Here is a 19,816-nt window from a genome sequence, read left to right as displayed (position 1 = left end):
TGCTCTCTCCTGTAGTTTGTTTACGGTTTGTTATGAGTACTCAAGACTTACATGTGGGTCCTACCTATAATATTCTGTGGTTACTCAAGACATTGAATTCTTTGTAATACTGCAATGACACACATGTATCTATAATGCTGTTGATAAAACCTTCTATTTTCAATTTCAGATTGGTTGATTATTGATATCTGTTATGTATACTATTATGTGAATGTGTTATGTTACTCTAGAAAGGAAATACAATTTTATTTACAAGGAACATTCAAGTATACATAACATCAGCATTTTGGTTTTCCTAATTCTGACACTACATGGGAGATGCAAAATGTATTATTCACCAATTGCTTCTTTCCTCCATGCATACTGTGAATGCATGGCTGTTTCCTTCCTGTGGCTCCCTCGGTCCTTTCTAAAACAGATGAAGGAAAAAATGCATGGACTGTAGGTCAGGGCTAGCTTATCCTGTCTGATTTAGTTTATGACACTGTAATCCATCGTATGGTTGGACTGTGTTCTGTTGGCAAGTAGTTTGCATAGGATTGTGTAGTTTTCTACTTACAATCTGCCATTGAAGTGCATATTATTCATTCGTCAAGTGGTGGCCTTGTGCACTACAGGTATCCAATGGTGGTGGTTCTGTGCTCATCTAATCCCTGTGACTCTCTGTTGTGCTTTGAGTAAAAGTACACATAGGGTATGGAGCCTTCCATATCCCATAGTGAGAAAGAGGTTCTGGCTGATGCTTTTACTGCAGAGATGCATTAGGGACAGTCAAATGAAAGCCAAACACATGCCACAACAGATCATGGAATGGTCCCATTTGAAAGCAATTATCACACATACTAAGATGTTTAGCCACTGAGAGACATATCCCTTCTAAATTTTGTTTCTGTAGTGTGAGCCAACTGGGGAAGAACACCTTACTTACTGTCTTTGATTTGTAACTTTACTGCCTCTTCCATTGTTTCCTTGAACCATTCTCTTTCAACACTGTATAGCCAGGACAGCAGCCAGTCTGTATGGTGGGGTCATTAGGTACCCGTTTGTTTGGGTCACTCACAACACAGGGATCACAATTCTGGTAACTGAGCTGCTATGTTCTCATGTATGCTTAGGAGTGGTTGCTTGTCATTCTGGAGCATCGGAACTCTCAGCAACAGTCAGTGTCAGACAGCCCTTGCTGTGGTTGGGTGATGCCCAAGGGGAGAGCCCCTGGTCAGAGTAGGTGGTATCAGGGTGGACACTTTATTTGTGAAACATGTTAAGCTCCAAAAAACTGGCCAATCTTCTGCCACCATCTCTTTAATTGGGAATAGATTTTTCAGTACTGCAGCGATGACCTGCAGCAGTCCCTTCCGTGGCTACCCTCTGGGAAAAGGGCCAGTCTCACCTGCTTGGAGTGAAACCCTTTTGCCACTATCTGGTCTGCACCAGGACTGGTGAGGACATTTCCACCACCACCAAACCATTATTTTTTTGGAAACTATTAAGGACAAGTTTGGAGTAGACTATTTGAGTAAGATACGGTCGAGTTCGCTGTGATCAAAACTTCTGCCACCCAATCTGCACAAAAGTGCCTGTGACCATCTTGGCGATATCCCAGTGTCCATTACTACACAGAGTCTTTGAATATGGCTCAGGGAGTATTTTTGATAGAGATTGATTAGGAATTCTGGGCCATTCCGGAAAGGTAGGGTATTCATTTTGTTCAACATCTTCAGAAAGCCCATAGGATAATCGCACCAATATAGGCATCTTTATTGTGGCATTTGAGAGGGTACCCTCCCAGAGAAGGTAGAAGTCATGGTTTATTGGTGTGACGTGAAGCACCACTAGTGGAGGTTTTCTCATTGTTTGTGTTTTGGCCACATGTCTATCTGCTGTACATTGACACTCTTGTGTGGTGAATGTGGACACCCACTCCATGAGAGGAGCCCATGTGTTCTACCACCTGTATGCATTAATTGTCATTACCGTCACTGTCCATGTTACCAGATTCCTCAGTTTATGAGGAGGAGGTGGTACAGGATTAAAAGTCCCTTGATCATATATCCTATACTAAGTCTTGTCTAAAATACGGCAGTCTTTACTCTGTGTCTATGACATCTAGCTCTTTCTTTGTTATGTCCTTTCCCCACTCCTCCCTCCTCTTTATCCTACTGCTGATCCCCTCTCGTCTCCCGATCCCCTGCAGTTCCATGCCCTCCCCTCCATGTGCTGCTCCCCCTACTTGGCTAGAGAGGTGTTCCCCTTCTTTTGTGGTGCCTGCCAGTGATGCATCACACTCTCCCTCCCCTGGGACTAGCGCTTCCAGACAGGAGGCCTGCTGCCCCAGGTCAACTGCGAAACCCAAAGTCCCCAAGTCGCCAACATTCCAGATCTCACTGAAGTGCCTGCTCTCTCTCTCTCTCTCTCTCTCTCTCTCTCTCTCTCTGGGCTCTGCCCTCCTCAACCTATGAAAGAGGAGAAGAAGAAACGAAAGTCCCATGACAAGGCTCCACCGGTGCCCCTAGAGGAATGGAATCCTTCTTTACAGTCAGAGTTGACCTCTTATTTATGGATATCACCATATATATGTTGATGAGAGATGGTTACCCAATGGCATGACAGGCTTCGGCCCACTCGCCTCCAATTTGGGTCTCCATTCCATGCTTATTCAGTGGAATTGTAACAGATACTATCATCACCTTCCGATACTCCAATCCGTTTCTTTTACTCTGCAGCTTGTGTCATTCTCTACTAATCTCATATTACTGGTGCTCACTCGCCAACCCTTCACAAGTTCTTTGCTTTCTCTTAGAACCAGGTTAGCCCTCTGAGGGCCACCTACCTTCAGTGCTGTGTGACCCCTTCATGGGTAGATTTGCAGTTTCACATTAAGTTCCTTTCTGCTAAGTCGGCTGACTCTTGGGGGAGGGGTGGGAGGGGGTCAATAGCTGTGAGATGCTCCTCATGATGCCCCATTTTGCTGAACTGCCACTGCCTTTTGGCTCTTTGGGACTAAATACGCCCTCCCACTCTCCTTGTCCTCATTGTTAGCGGATGACCCTCGCATGGTTATGGCCATCCTCAGTTTTCTTCACGAAAGTGGTTTGCCCTTCCAGATTTATGTACTGGCATTGGAGTGTTAGTGTCAGTTTGGTAGGCCTTTGGCCTTGCCTCCACATCAATCTCCCCCCCCCCCCCTCCCCATTTCCCTATGTTTTGTCTAGTCTTTCTTTGCCATCCCCCCCCCCCCCCTTTCTAATGTCTTCTTCTCTGGGTGTTGACCCCGTTGTGTCGAGATCATGGTATGGGGTGGGGGATTGGAATGGGTCAGTGACGGTGCAAGTGACCAATCACCCGTAGTGCATGTGGGGCGCAACCTGCTCTTGCCCCTGCCCACCTCCCCCATCCTCCTGTTCTTTACTCTTCCTGCCACCCCAATGATCCTTGTGCCTCTTCGTTTGCCCATTTTCCTTTTCCATCGACTGGACTGTGCTGTTGGTATTGTTCCCCCCTTAGTTTCTGCTGTGTTGAATCATGGGATGGATGACCTCACTGTTTGGCCTCCCTCCACCCCCTCTTCCACCTCTGCAAGCAACCAACTAACTTTCTTGACTTGGAATCCCCAGAAAATCCCAGAACCTGATTGACACAGTGCATTATGTATTCCATGTATCTGATGTCAATAATATGGCTGCCATCCAATACTGATATTGTGTGTCATGCTTATCATGAAGCCAAAATTAGCTTAAGGATGACCATGCTTGAAATGTGCAAGGAACGTGAAAATATAATTCTGTGCATCTGACAGAAAATCATAAGTAGTTTCGGTTTTATGTTAAATTAGCAAGTAGAGTAGTGCCTTCTGTCCATCCAGTGACATTAAAGAGGATTACAGAGACTAGGTTGTTATATTAAATTCATCATACAGAATTGTCCTAGTGAGGAGGAATGTATTGCAGTTCCTCCTTTCAAGAATCGCACAAATGCCAAAATGACAGATATAAAAATAAGTAACCTTAGTATAGAAAATCAACTAAAATTAGTCAACAGAGGAAATGTTACTGGACCTGTGTGATACATACATGATTCTGTGTAGCACGTAGAGCATAACTTGCTCCCTTTTAGCAGCAGTCTACTGAAGGTCGAGAGAGAAACGGAGTGTCCCTAGTGATGGGGAAAAAAAGCAGATCGTTCCAGTTCTAAAGACAGGATGTTGAATAGATGCTCACAGCCATAGGCCTCAGTTGCTGATGTAAGTCTGCTGTAGGAAGCTTAGAACATATTTTACACTAAGTGTCTTGTGACCTTTCTGCAGACTGAGAATCTCCTTTGTAGAAATTAACATGGATTCTGTAAATAAAAGGTGTATGAAATGTAGTTCACTTTTTTTCTTTGTAAGACCCAGAAGGCTGTAGATACTGTGCCCAGGTTGATGCAGTGTTCCTTGACTCGTGGAAGGTCATGTATACAGTTCCACACAGACACCTAATGAGCAAAATATGAGCTTACAGAGTATTAGACCAGCTTTGTGATTACATTGAGGAGTTCCCAGGAAATAAAACGCAGTGAGTAATTTGTAATAGAGAGAAACCCTAGTGAATAATCACAGAAGATCCACGAGGTTGTTCATGTATGGTGCAGTTGCATGTAGAGTGGTTGCAACACTATAAAGTTGTTCTGAAATGCAGGAAGTCTCACAGAGGATAGACACTTGGTGCAGAGAGTGACCATTGAAATAAATGTAACATATTGAGCATAAATAGGCTGAAAGATCCATTATTGTACAGCTACACTTTTCTTCGAAAAATCAGTGGAACCATCCACTTCCATTAAATGTATGGAAGTGTGTGTACAGAGTTATTTAAATCGAAACAATCACATAAAACTAATTGTTGGAATGGAAAATTCCAATCTGACATCCATTTCAAGAATTCTCTGGTAGTGTAGTCCATCCATGAAGGAGGTAGAGTATATCATCAACATTTGACTAATATTTAATAATGCTTGACAGTCTGGGACCCTTCACAGATGGGACTGATAAAGGAAGTAAATATCCAAAGAAGAGCAGCTCGTTCCACTATATATTTGTTTAGATATCTTGAAAGTGTCATGGAGATACTCATCTAACTCCAGTGCCTTCCGCAAGAGAGGTCTGCGTCAATTTCGTTCAGCGTAGTGACAGGAGTTCTTTCTCTAAAACACAGAACACAGTAGCCATCTCCTAATTAAATTATACATGAGTTTGGCTCATGTGTGTCAGCAGTTTTTGGCCTTTCATTCATTTATCTCCTTAGCTTAGACAAGGTTACATGTACTTTTTGTTCCAAAAGTTACATGGTGAGGAAATCCTCCAAGATGTAGAACATATCGGAAAACGATAATACACAATAAATGTCTACAAAGAACAAAAGATATGTGATGTGCATTCAACGGATCTGAAGTGAAATGGTTGTAATGGATGGAGCAAGTAAAAAAGAAAAATGAAAAAAAGCTGATTTTTCATTAAAAGGAAATAACAAACTTATCACAAAACTTATAAATGATCAATACATTGAGATGCATTTGATAATTCTTAGGTTATTGTAGCTGTGCATCATTAAAAAAAATCATTTTACTACATTTACTTATATTGATTGCATTACGGCACTGAATTTGTATGAAGGTCGGATTGTATGTAATACTTTAATTATTTGATGTTATTAACAACAGTTACATATCAGTCAGTTCTAAGAAATTCCTTAGTGGAGTGGCCACCATTAGGTCCTTCAGGCTCCTCTTAAGCTGAGCTTCATTAGTAGCTGACCAAACCGCCATGGACAGTTCGATCAACAAATATGCTGGGAGAAACTGAAGAATCACATGACTTATTAGTAGTTATATTTTTTTGTGACTGCTGGCAACTTGTTGAAAATTGAGTTCCTGAGTAGTGGACATCTTTTGGACTAGAGTAAGTCACTTTAATCTTTGTGAAGATTATTCTTAGAGAAAGTTATTAATTTTCCTTCTTTGTTTCAGTTAGTGATGGAGTACTGTGGTGCTGGATCAGTCACGGATCTTGTGAAATGTAAGTTTTAAGATTCCCCTATAGTATAACACTAAAAGTTATTTCAGGTATAAGAATAAAATAACAGCGATATACTATGGAGAAAAATAATGTCTTGATTCATATTCACATTTTCGTGCCAAGTTAGAAAGAGCATTTCATTATTCATGTTTACTGGATTGTGCTTTCTTTTGCCTATGTTGCTTTGTCTGTTTTCATCTAAGTCATCCTTAATTATTTTTGCTTTAATTAATTTGTACTTTTTGAATAAAAACAATACAATATACAGGTAATCTTTGTTTGCGTTGGATATCATAAATGATAGCCCACACCAAAATTCATAGAAACACCATAAGAAAGCAAAATTGAAAAGGAAGGGGGCACTAGTAGAACTTGTGTTTTACTTCTGATAGTACCGGAAATGTTTATTTTGCTGACTGTTACATCTGTAACATAGCCTGCATCATTTAATTTCAGACTGGCATTTGAAATTATATATCTGATAATACAAACATATTCATAAGTTAAATAAACAAAAGTGTTTTCTTTTCTTTTTTCAGCAACAAAGGGGCAAAGTTTGAAAGAGGAATGGATTGCATACATTTGTCGTGAAATTTTACGAGGCCTTAGCTACCTTCATTCAAACAAAGTAATTCACAGGGATATAAAAGGCCAAAATGTGCTCCTAACAGACAATGCTGAAGTGAAATTAGGTAGGTTTCTGTAAGGAAATAAGTTATTTCAGTTGATATGACTCTTGAGTTATTGTTATTAATTACTCAGCATAAAGTGCTTGGTTATCACACAATAAATACTTGCTACCTTAAGAGATAGCTTGAGAACAGAAATACTCTCTCTCTCTCTCTCTCTCTCTCTCTCTCTCTCTCTCTCTCTCTGTGTGTGTGTGTGTGTGTGTGTGTGTGTGTGTGTGTGTGTAATTTAGCTAATGCTGAATGTTTTTTTTTCTGATTTTAATTTAATTAAGATGTGATGAATTATTCAGTTAATACCCAAATAAAATAATTTAAATTTCTCTTTATACAGTTGATTTTGGTGTCAGTGCTCAACTGGATCGGACAATTGGGCGCCGTAATACTTTCATTGGCACGCCGTACTGGATGGCACCTGAAGTAATTGCTTGTGATGAGAATGCAGATGCCACTTATGACAATCGGAGTGATCTGTGGTCCTTAGGCATAACAGCACTGGAAATGGCAGAGTCACAGCCTCCCCTCTGTGATATGCATCCAATGCGTGCACTTTTCCTCATTCCACGAAACCCAGCACCTCGACTAAAGTCAAAAAAATGGGCAAAAAAATTCCATGGTTAGTGGGTAACACATTGTGATAGACATAAATTAATATTAATACATGAAGTCAAAATATATATTAAATAATTATCTTGCTTGGATTGGAAGCTCTGGTTGACAATTTTTTCATGTTTCAGAATTAAATTTGGGGTTTTGAACCTCTGCCTTATGACAAACGCAGTGTATTTCTTTTTTTTGTTTACCCATGCAAGTTTCAACACCTGTATATTATCTTCTGTAGGTCTCGATTTATTTCTGAAATTACATTACTTGTGAAGGGAAGCCTCTCTCTAAAAGTATGACATAAGTGTTTTGTTATATCTTATTTTTGTGAGGAAATCATATGAAAACAGGTGAGAGTGAAGTATAAAAAGATATGGAAAAGAGTGTATATAATTACAGCAAGAAAGACACATGAAAGATACACAACCGGGGGGAAAAATGTGATATGCTGTTGAGTGAGAGAATGCATAAAAATAAGCCAACCTGTAGAAATCCACTTTCTTTCCAAAACAAATTGAGACTCTCAGAAGTTGACACACAGGTGTGAACATGTTTGGGAAAAAGGAAAAGAACAATGTTTAGTTTTGTGCAAGGCAGAGTTAGCAAAAACCGAAAATATATTCTAAATCATTACATACATACAAAATTAATAACTTTGGTCTTTAATGGGTTCTTAATTTATCTTTTTGATCCAAGAAACAATATTGCATTATTTAAGTATTTTTTCATATGTTATGAATAAGTTTCATGTCAGAGCGATGGAGAAATTTGATTTGGCTTTTGCTATGTTTTATGGATTAAAAATTGTTGTACTGCAAATACTCCAGAGCTTATGCAGTTTTGTTTGCCATTGTAGGATTCATTGAAACTGTTTTGGTTAAGGATTACCACCAAAGACCGTACACGGAACAGTTGCTAAAACATCCTTTTATCCGTGATCAGCCCACTGAAAGGCAAGTGAGGATACAGTTGAAAGACCATATTGATCGGTGCAAGAAAAGAAAACAGGAGAAAGGTAATATTTGCCTCCTATGGTTTTCACCTTTTCATTTCAGTGTGTCCAAAATTCCATTTATATACATTTTTAGAGGGAGGAAAACATCAGCTACGTCTGTTGCTGGCTTGTATGTGGTGGACCGTCACAATGAGTTATTACATATAGTAACACTTCAAAATTTTTAATCTTGTACTGCTGTAAGTAAAACTAATACTACTGCCAGAATTTAAAGGGAAATGTGGGGTAAAAGGTAATGCAGAGAATATTACTGTAACAAAAAAGCAAATATGACCTGTTGTCATAGAATATTTGGAACTTTTGATGAGAAACAATCTGTTAAATGAAAATTTGACGTGCCATTTCAAAAAAACAGTAAAGCAGCTCATCCAAGTTTTGTTGTACGTGGCGAGGTTACAGATTAGTGAGAGGTTGCTCAAAGCTTGTCAGGTCTCCACTAACATTTCTTGCAAGAATCGTTTATGTATATTTAGTGAATGGGCAAAACATAGCAACACGGGCAAAGGAAAATATTTATTTACAAGGATCCTTTAGGCCTATGAGCCATTTAGAAGTTTTCTTTTATATATCAGCCATTCACTAGTGTACATGTCCACTGCTTACCCAGATGTCTTACCTAAATTTCACTCAATTGCCCTCTGGGTTTTCGATGCTCTTACAGGCCATGCACCTGTTGTTTTGGTAATTGACACTTTGTGCAGTTACCATCCGTTGTAGCTGTTTTTATTTACAATGAGTTGACAGTATTAGAGAGAACATTTAATTTCTTATGATTCTGTACCTTGTTAATAAAAACATCAGGAGTGATGATTTACAACTACACTGATAAGGGAAACAAAAGCCATGATTAATTGTTGCAGATTTCATCAGATACAGGAAATCAAGAATTCAGTGTATTTAGATTGAGTGTTGCTGCAAAACTCCATGAAACCTTGAGGACAATAAACACACAGAGCATTATTCTGGAGAAATTTATATTGATATTGGATGTAATATTTCATGATGTTGCCATTTCTTTAATTGACATTGATTAAAGTTTCTGAGCAAAATACAACAGTATGTGGTAAAGAAACAAATTCGATTGGTTACGCAGGTGTCTACTTCAGTGTGTATCTGAATGCCTTCTAAAGAAAATACATTCGTATGCGATATCTGACTGTGTTTGTGACTGGATTGAAAATTTCCATACAGACGGGATAGTGCACTATCCTGCATCTACATACACTGAAGTAATATCATACTTGACACAAGGGAATATAAGGCCACATCCTTCAGAAGTGATCTACAGCACATGACAGCTTCAGACAACAAAACACACGACAGGTATAGTTATGGAAGTGGCCTAGGTGAGCAATGTTTGTGGCACTGCCTGTCCCCTGCTACAACTTGCGACGTTTGAATTCAAACTTGTTTGAATCTTGTCACTGTGCGGCAGTGAGAGTGACAGCTATGAGTCTTCTTGGCTAACCAGTGGAGCAGACACACCGGCTGCTATGAAATATTTATCATCCATTTTAAAGTAAACTATTTGGTGCAAAAAATTTGAATTTTGATATCTTTGCTCAATGAAGGACTGAATTTATTTTCATTATTTGCGATAGTTACTGTGCTGCACAAAACTAAGTAAACGACTGTGTGAAATTTTTAAGCGTTCACAGAGGTGAAATCACATTGCATGGCCTTTGCATGTAGTTCATTTTAGGTCATACATTATTGCATACGAAATGTAACAAGCATATTGAAATTGTATTTAAAGTTGAGAGTGGAATGATATCTCTTTTCATTCACGAGATATTGGTTGTCTTATCTGCAGACTGGTCATTCACGGTGTGCGTGAATGCTTTCCTATGTATCAGGAATCAAGGGTTGTATAAATCGTCTTCATAAATGGTTCAAGATTCAGAATGAGATTTTCTTGGAAATGGCATTGTGCATAAAGGATGGTACAGTAAAACTCTGATTTTTCATTCTCCGATTTTATGTTTTTCGTGATTCTACACAGTAAATTTGTAGCCCCTGTAAAATCCCATAAGATCAATGCTAAAAATTCACCAATTTACATTTCTTCCTAGTAAAGTTTATCTCTCTTCTAAGTTCTTACTCGACGTCTTGCTTGACTTTGTCCTGCTGTCTTCCAATTGACATTTGATCTGACTGAACAAGTTAAAAGTGATTCAAAAGACAGACTGTTTTGGATGGTAGCAGAATTAAGGGAATATTTTAGGCTGTTGTGAAGAGGGGAGATGTGTGAGAGGAAATGCTGACATAATCCACACTCGGTGTTGCCAACACAATTTGCAACATTTAGCTTCACCGTACAATTATGATACAACTACTGCTAGGGTCCAGTGGCAATGGAAAAACAAGAGTTGATGCAAAGTGTTCTGGACCGAGCCAATACATGATGAAGAGCCCCCAACCACCACTTTTTCTTGTGCCACTTAAAACTCAGTCTCATCTTTTTGCATGTATTTCTGAGATGTAATGTATTCAGCAACAATACCAATCATCAAACTTCTGAATTCAAACACTGAAAAATGGCTCTGAACACTATGGGGCTTAACAGCTATGGTTATCATTCCCCTAGAACTTAGAACTACTTAAACCTAACTAACCTAAGGACATCACACAACACACAGTCATCACGAGGCAGAGAAAATCCCTGACCCCGCCAGGAATCGAACCCGGGTACTTCAAACACTGAGTCTGGAAGAATATGTTCGGTCATAATCAAGGAAATGTCACCCATTTCCGGCTAATGAACTCTTTATTGGCTGGTTACTTTTTAAGACACCAGATAGCAAGCACGGCCACCACACCACACAAACACACATAAAATGAGCTCATGTACAGCATGTGTGGAGAGTGGGAGTGGCCCTTCAGCGACAGAAATGCAGGTAGGGATGAAAGCATTTTGTAAAGTGCTGAAAATATACTTTCTGTGCAGATGATGTGACATGATACAGTTGCGACAACTACATACACTATTTATGTATATATTTTGCACAAAACACTGTAGATCGTAAAGGTTGGCAGCAGTGATACAGGGTATGAAGCAGAACTGTAGCACCTGAGCTTTCTTTCAAATTTACATTTTACATGGTGTACAGAAATTCACTGAACCAACTCCTGATAAGCTTGTAATGTCAGTTGGGGAAGTAAACTCATTTTTTCATGTCTCTGTTTCTCTTATCAAGCTTAAAATAACACTTTAACAACAGTGAGCATATGAAGAATGGCTCACAAGAAAAGCATTAAACAATAACATCAATAGTGACACAGTATGTCACTAAGCAGATGTCTGCATTTGTGCTTATGGTTTAACCACCTAGCTGCTGTGATGTTTTCAGTTTAATTCAGCATGTTCATCAGTTTTTTGTTTTGTGGGTGAGCACAAAGGATTCTCTCTCAAAAACACTTGTTTTGGCTGTCTAATTTGTAGTTGTAGCATGTAGGAAAAGAGCTTGATTATCTTGTACCCAGACCAATTTCAATTTTTTGATGAGTTTTTATGTGCTGTTACACACACTTGATTTTTTAAGAACTGATGAAATTTATTACTACAAATTATTGTGTAAACCTTGTATTGTACATTTAATTTCCTTCACTTGACAGATTTTGTACAAAATAATGGGGAGGATTGTGATTTTTGGTCAACTACATGTGTTTTTGCTCATGTTCTGGGGGTTTTTAACATTTTCCTTAATTCTGCATTTTCCTCAGTTTTGCGTTTTTTTAAGTCTGGACTGCATGAAAACGTAAAATAAGGGTTTCACTCTGTTTTGTCGTGTGATTAACATTCGAAATGTTTTGGTTAGATGTTTGAGTGTAGCGAAAGCAAGACTCCCTATAAATTACCCATTGAGTTTTTGACTGAATTTTCATAGCCAAACAAATAGTGGAAAATGGGCAAATGGAGTATCCAGGTGACCAGTGTGATGTCTAGTTTTGCAAGAAAATATTTAATTGCTTGAAAGTGATTGGGTAATGAAGGGAAACTTAATTACTTATTTGAGGAAAAATTGAAATATTTCACGTATAGCTTACTGATTTGAGGAAAAATTGAAATATTTCACGTATAGCTGCTGCTAGCTAGTAAATGATGGGTTGAAAAGCTTATCTATTCAAGACCTAGCTATCTTAAGCATAAAAAGATAGGCTGGTGTGATATTTAACTGTGATATTTAACTTCCTTCAAATCACGTACTAAATTTAGCAATTTCATGAACAGAAGACACTAGAAAGGCAAATGAGATGTCAGTAAGATCATCCTTTCCTTTCTGAATAAAACTTCAAGAAAGAAAGAAAGAAAGAAAGGAAATGATCAAATATTTTATGAAATGATTTGTCTAAAAGAAATCAAATAGACCAGAGAAATATTTGAAATGCCTTTGAATGATGCTTGAAATCATGTACAGAAAGAGAGGTCCATCAAATATCTCTCCACTAATTTTTATTTCTTACCTTTAGACAAATCATTTCACAAAACTTTTGACTTTCTTTTCAAAAATTTTGCAAATGTTCCTTATGCAGACTATTTAGATTAATTGAAAAACTTGGCTTTAATACTGATTGCTGATGAATTACATTCCCAACAATCAAATATCAGTAAAATTTCATGATTGTTCATTTTGTTTTATTACAAATTTAATGTGTTTGATATACTGGGATAGGTGTGTGTACACTTAAAGGTGAAGTTCATTGACAAGACCTTAAAAATATATAGGTTAATTATTATTAAAGTTAAACTTTTCAACCACTGTAGAAGCAACACCATTGGTCAGAATGACATCAAATTGCAACTTAATATTATTGGATTGGGGGGAAAACGTATGGCAGAAGAAAAACAAGTAGTTACAAAATGTAGCAATAGATGGCACTGTAAGCACAATAATTTAATAGTGGTTGACAACAAATGACAAATGAATCATACAGCAGTGCCTATGGTGTACATCTGACATTAAACAAACTGTTCTACTCAGTGTGCATGGGTGCACAGTGTGATAATGTTAGTTATGTAAGTCCATCCATCATGGCAAATTCATATCACATCAGATGGGAAAAATCGGTTCTTATTTGTCCTGAGGCCAAAAACTGGATTAAAAGCATCACTCATATTGGTTTTTAATTGTTCTGAGGACAAAAACCGCATAAAAAGGATCACTCACATCGGTTTTTAATTGCCCCGAGGCCATAAACGGCATAAAAAGTATCACTCACAAAGATTTTAATTATCCTGAGGCCAAAAGCCGTTTAAAAATCATCAATCAGATCGGTTTTTAATTGTCCTGAGGCCAAAAACCCCATAAAAAGCATCAATCAAAATCAAATTGAATTATTAATTTCTGTGTGACTGGTGCAAAACATGTTCAGTATGCTGTCCACCGTTTCCTGCAACAAGTTGAAGTCGAGGAAAGCATGTTCCACAACTGATCGAAGTGTTTCCGGGGTCACGTTCAGAATGTGTTGTACAATGCGTGCCTTCAGTGCAGGTAAGTTTGTGATCAGAACACTGAACACAACATCTTTCAGATAGCCCCACAGCCGAAAGTCTCAGGGGTTAAGACAAGGTGATTGGGAAGGCCAGGCTGTTGGGAAATGGCAGCTGATAATTCTGTCATTTTCGAAATGGCACTTCAGCAGCTGTTTGACTGGATTTGCAATGTGCGGAGGTGTGCCATCTTGCATAAAAAGGATCCCATCCACACAACCATGCTGTGGGAGAGCTGGAATGATGTGATGGTGCAAAAGACACTCTTAGCACCTACCGGTGACTGGACAGGTAACAGGACAGGAAGCACCTGTGTCTTCTAAAAATATATGGGCCTATGATAAATTATGCTGTAAACCTGCACCACACAGTGATCTTTTTAGGATGAAGTGGTACTGGTTGATATGCGTGTGGATTTTCCGTTGCCCATATTCGACAATTCAGTGTATTGACATATCCTCTCAGATGGAAGTGGACTTCATCTGTCCACAAAATCTTCCAGGGCCAATCATTGTCCACTTCCATGTGAGCAAGAAATTCTAAATCAAAGGTCTCTCTTGCTGGGGGAGGTCAACAGGAAGCAACTCGTGCACATGATTCCTTTTGAATGGATAGCAAAGAAGGATGTTTCGTAGGATTTTATGCCCCATGCTTATGGGCAATTCTCCAAGCACTACATGTTTGCACACCACGACTTGTCTCCTCCTGCATTGCTGTGGCCACTGCTTCCACATGTCGAATCAATTCGTTTTCTCCCTCTACCAGGTTGCACACCAAAACAACCCGTCTTTTCAAATTTCCGAATCATTTTCTCCAGATCCATAGCAGTCATTGGACCAACACCTTTTTTCAAACCCTTCAGTGTCCGGAACTTCTGCAAAGCAACATGTGCACAGTCATCATTATTGTTATACAGCTGTACAAGGAGAGTGCGATCCAGCATTAAGACAGCCATGGCAAATGTTGCAGACGCGAAAAGAGGAAAAGCCGCGTACACGGCATGTTTATACCAACTTCAATGGGTCGTGCGCATGACAGGTATTTTTATTTACATATTCTGACACACACAGTGCCATCTATTGGTCAATTTTGATACTATTTTTTTTTCTTCTGCCATATATTTCCCCCCCTACTCTGATAAAATTCCATTGCAATTTGACATCATTCTGACCAGTGGTGTTATTTCCACAGTATTTTGAAAGTTTAACTTTAATTATAATCACCCTGTACTTCGAAATGCAGTGTAAACATTATAGATAAAACTTAGTATACAGAATTAGTGACAGGATTTGAGCCAGATCAGTTAAAATATTAGCAGTAGCCGAGGTCGAACCCGCTATGAAACAATTATCCTGATTGCTAGCCTAAGATGCTACCTTTACACCAGGGAAATGTGCTCTGTAACAGTACTCATTCATCAGTATTTACGGTTAGTACCGGCTGTTGAGAGTTACTGATCATGTAAGAAATATTTGTGTTTAATTTATTGGTGAGATAGCCGAACATCTCTCTGCTCATCTATATATATTCAAGGAATTTGTTTGGCAGTCTTCGTAGCTGATGATGATATAAGTTACGAAATTCTCCATGAAGATTTCTCACTTCATAAATTTCGTGCACAGCACTCCGTTATCGCCTTATTTTTCTAAGTAAAACTAATTTTGTTGCATTGCTCTCGAGCAGTACAATATTCTATGGTTTACAGGCGCCATTTTATAGAAATAGCTGGTAGGCTCTAGTAGATGTCTGGTAACAGGAGATCATTGCAGTGTTGCTGGTTGTTGCTGGAGTGTAGCATATCCGAACATCACTTGTTGTCAGTCGCTTCCGACACTTGCGTAGGATGCAGCCTAAGAAGGTCTGCCATGGCTTAGTGGTTAGTATGACTCTCCCTCTTAAGACATTCTGCTGGTGATGCTGTCATGTATGATGAAATGAAACTGGAAAAATTTGCAGTTACCACCAGTTAGGTCTAGATAAAATTTCAGCCTGCTGCAAAGACTGGTTGTTTGCTATTGTCATAGAGCAAGGAAGTTTTTTATTTTATGAAATGTGAAAGTATGTTGTCCTTGGATTACAAGATTGATGAGTGACACCTGAATCATTCGTGTTGTATAAATTATGGGAGTAACATTGTGTAGAGTTATGAAGCTGAATTATCACATAGTATCAACTTTGGGTAAATCAAATGATGGGGTACTGGAAAACTGCAGTTTGTCTACAAAAGAAATTGCATACAAAACACATATATAGCATACACCTGAATGTTGCTCAAGTATATGTGGCCCAGATTCAATCAGACCAACAGAGGACATCAGACATATACAAAGAAAGGTGGCGTGATTGGTCACAGGGCCATGTAACAGGTGAGGGAATCGAATAGAGCTGGCCGGAGTGGCCGAGCGATTCTAGGCGCTACAGTCTGGAACCGCACGACCGCTACGGTCACAGGTTCGAATCCTGCTTCGGGCATGGATGTCCTTAGGTTAGTTAGGTTTAAGTAGTTCTAAGTTCTAGGGGACTTATGACCACAGCAGTTCAGTCCCATAGTGCTCAGAGCCATTTGAACCATTTTTTGAATCAAATAGAAATATTGCAACATCTGGCAGACACTGTAAGAAAGATGCTGTACATCTCATGAGAATGTACTGAGCAGAACATAATATATTATGCTATGAGACCAAGATTCTGCTGTGTTCAATAATATTTTTATTACAGTAGGTCTATATCGGCATGATTGCTGTCTCTAGGTTATATCAAGTAGTCTTGATATCCATATGATATCGGTGTCTTAGTAAGCGACTCAGTTCTCAATACAGCTGCCGAGTAACGTAATTATGAAATAAACTTTCGTAATTTGACAACTACAGAAATAATTGCTCCAGCTAAAGTTTAACACATCTATAGCTCCAGTAACATCAAAGGAGCAAACTTATGCAGTATTGGCAACAATATTGTAGCGATATCAAGATCACCTGATACGAACTGAAGATAGTAATCATGCTGAAACAGTTGTATTGTAATAAAAATATAATCGAACACAGCAGTGTCTTGGTCTCGTAGCATAATATGTAATGTCCTTATATGACATACACGACACAATATGTCCAGATAAGCACAAATTGTACTGAGGGACTTCGCAAATATTCTTCGGTCTTCTATATACCTATCCCATGCTGATAAAATTAAGCAAGTAACAGCTTGCACAGAGGCATGAAATTGGTTGTTTGTCCCACTATTCATCAGTGAATGGAATGGGAAATACCTCAATTTATTGTGTGACAAAAAGTACCCCCTCCTACAAACTTCACAGTAATTCATAGTGTGTATATATAGATGTGTGACCAAGGTCAGTGCTTCCTTTTCTTTTATGGATACATTGCCAGAAGTACAGTAAAACAAGCAGTTTGGCAGGAATGTGAATCGTGCTTTATCCAGGCACTATACCTACGCATTGCAATTGGATGAGCAAGGAAAATGATTATGAATTGCGATAAAGACTGAAAAGCCTTGACCTTCTGCACTCATTCTATAACTTGCCATACCTCATCATACTTCCAGTAGCCTGCACGAACTGTGTCACACTTCATTGACAGTTTTCATTGTTAAAGGTTGGCCCTTTTATCTGATCACACTGACGAAATTATAAGAACGAGTACTATTGGCATGGCCATTTAAACCAGCAGTAAATGTAGATTTGTAAGTGAATTCGACAGAAAATATCTACATCCTCCATAGACAAAGCATGAGCATTGTGTGCACATCCGATTGCATAGGAACCACTAAAACATTTCAACAACAGGTTAAAGTAACATAAAATTGAATGACTCTCTTCATTAGATGTTCATAAAAAGCCAAAGTACGCAGTATGCATTCCCATAGTTGGCAACTCAATATAATTTTTGCTCGCTCACCAATCCCCTCCCCACATTCATCCTTGTTCGCAGCCAAGCTAGTGTCACTGTGCCCTGTCCAGAGTTCTGTAGTGCTGTGCTTCAACAACAGTGAAATGTGGACGGCAGTATATTCCAGGGAGCTGGTCATATGTAACAACAGCAACTGATACATAAATAAAAGATCGCGGTCACTACTCAATCCAATTTTCGAACGGAAGGTGTAGTTATGTCAGTTCGAACTATCTCCACATTTGCAACCTACTTTGCAGATCATTATAGTTTCTTGTGAACAAATAATCTATTGATTTGGGTTCAGAATAAAGTAATGGTTTTTTATGGACGAGATTTTCACCTTTGAATTACCTTTACTTAAAAAGCAGCATAAATGTATGCATACAGTATCCATATGTACGAGAACTGTCATCGCACACCTGTTCAAATAGAGTGAAAATTTGTAAGTTGATAGAATTTGATGTTATTTCCTCCAGTATTTCACAAAATTGTCAGTTTTTAAGCAGAGCATGATAATGTTGTAGTCACTAGTACATAGTTTCTTGTGTATCCCTTGCACTAGCACTGCAAGTTCAAATGTGATTTGATTGTCCGAGCAATGTTGACACTGTATCGAGTGCTTCGACGTCTCGGGAAATCTTGAGCCTATTTGATTGCAAGCATTGTTTGCTAACTTCGGGATTGTTCAGAATAAATGTGTGTGAAACCTCAATAGCCACAGTTTCATGTAAATGTAAGACAACTTATATTAATTTATTGAACAATGTAAAAAGGTTCACCTCAGCAGCAATAGTGTAATTGGTGAGTATAAGATGACCTCATATTTTTTTTGAATGTCGAATTTGGGAAAAAACCTCTTCTTATAATTGGATAAGTATGGTGTGTTCCCAGCATTTTATGGGGCTCGTGTTGACTTGCTCCAACTCATAGCTTTAACTTGTTACTTATTCTCTCCTCCTCATCTTAACTTTTTAGAGTTGTGCTTACAATTTTCCCTGTCTCATGGAAGACAGCAACTAATAGTTAATAATGAGTTGTCTGCTATAGTTGATCTTAATTCTTATTGGTTGCAGCTGACATAAAAATTGTCTGCTGACAGTGAGTGCAGATTTTACGTCTTTCTCGTAATGGTGTTACATTATGGCTCCTTTTGGAACTTGGGGAATGACTCTGCTGCCCCCAAGCAGGCAATTCAGAAATTATCTTATTCTCTGTGGTCAGAATGAGGTACTCTGTCGGTGCTGCCCTGTGCCTAGCTTATCTTCAGTCCGCTATAATTTTCACAGTTGATAATGTACTGTAATTCAGTGCTTTTATTCTAGGAGATCACTTTCACAGAAGCACAAGAAGTTAATCAAGTCTCACTTTTCTCTCCCCAAAATTATGTGCAAATGAAGTTTTAAACATTGTCATAGTTATCACACTTAACCTCCTAAAATACAGAAAACACCTTGAAACGCCACTATTACATAAGATACATGCTTCATCTGTGAGGCCTTGCTGTGAAGTAACAGTCAACATAGACAGGGCCCAGCAGTCTTCAGCACCGGACCACTCATAGTGCACATTTCAGCACTGTTTAAACTTCCATGCTCTGCCTGTTACTGATAGTAACGGGGATTTTGTCCACCATGTAACATATATCTAAACCTGTTCTTTACACTCTACTTTAACAGTTGTTTTGTATGTCAATACGAAAGGTATTAATTTAGTTCTTCTTACTTTTAATTCTTGACTGTAATGTCCTGTGGCTCTTTTTTGGACTTCTGGTCTGTCTGTATTGGTGTTGCTATTTAAAAGTTGTTACACCACGTATCTGATCTCTACCAAATAAATATATATCAAACAAATTGTATCAAGACTTTCTGTCAGTGATCAGGGTCAGTCATTGAATGAATCTCAAAAAGAACATTTCTTTTTTTTCTCACAGCTTAATTGACAGTTGTTCATGTACATACAATCTTAGGAATTCTGTGCATCTTCAAGGCAGGTGAGTGATCCCTGGGAATTCTCTGTTTGCATCCGAGCAGGCATTTCTTCTTGTGAAGTTACTGCAGT

General features: G+C 38.6%; 1 protein-coding gene across 3 annotated transcripts in view; it reads left to right on the top strand.

Annotated features, from left to right (window-relative positions):
- The window catches only part of LOC126237357 (serine/threonine-protein kinase mig-15), a 325,139-nt gene that overhangs the window by 144,226 nt on the left and 161,097 nt on the right, over positions 1–19,816 (top strand). For all 3 annotated transcript variants that reach the window (XM_049947425.1, XM_049947424.1, XM_049947423.1), the window contains exons 5-8: positions 6,004–6,052; positions 6,592–6,744; positions 7,076–7,357; positions 8,201–8,359. In XM_049947425.1, coding sequence (XP_049803382.1) covers positions 6,004–6,052; positions 6,592–6,744; positions 7,076–7,357; positions 8,201–8,359 — 643 coding nt within the window. The remainder of the gene's footprint in view (positions 1–6,003; positions 6,053–6,591; positions 6,745–7,075; positions 7,358–8,200; positions 8,360–19,816) is intronic.

Source organism: Schistocerca nitens, chromosome 2, assembly GCF_023898315.1.
Source record: "Schistocerca nitens isolate TAMUIC-IGC-003100 chromosome 2, iqSchNite1.1, whole genome shotgun sequence".
NCBI lineage: Eukaryota > Metazoa > Arthropoda > Insecta > Orthoptera > Acrididae > Schistocerca > Schistocerca nitens.
This window is presented reverse-complemented; position numbering and strand designations above follow the sequence as displayed.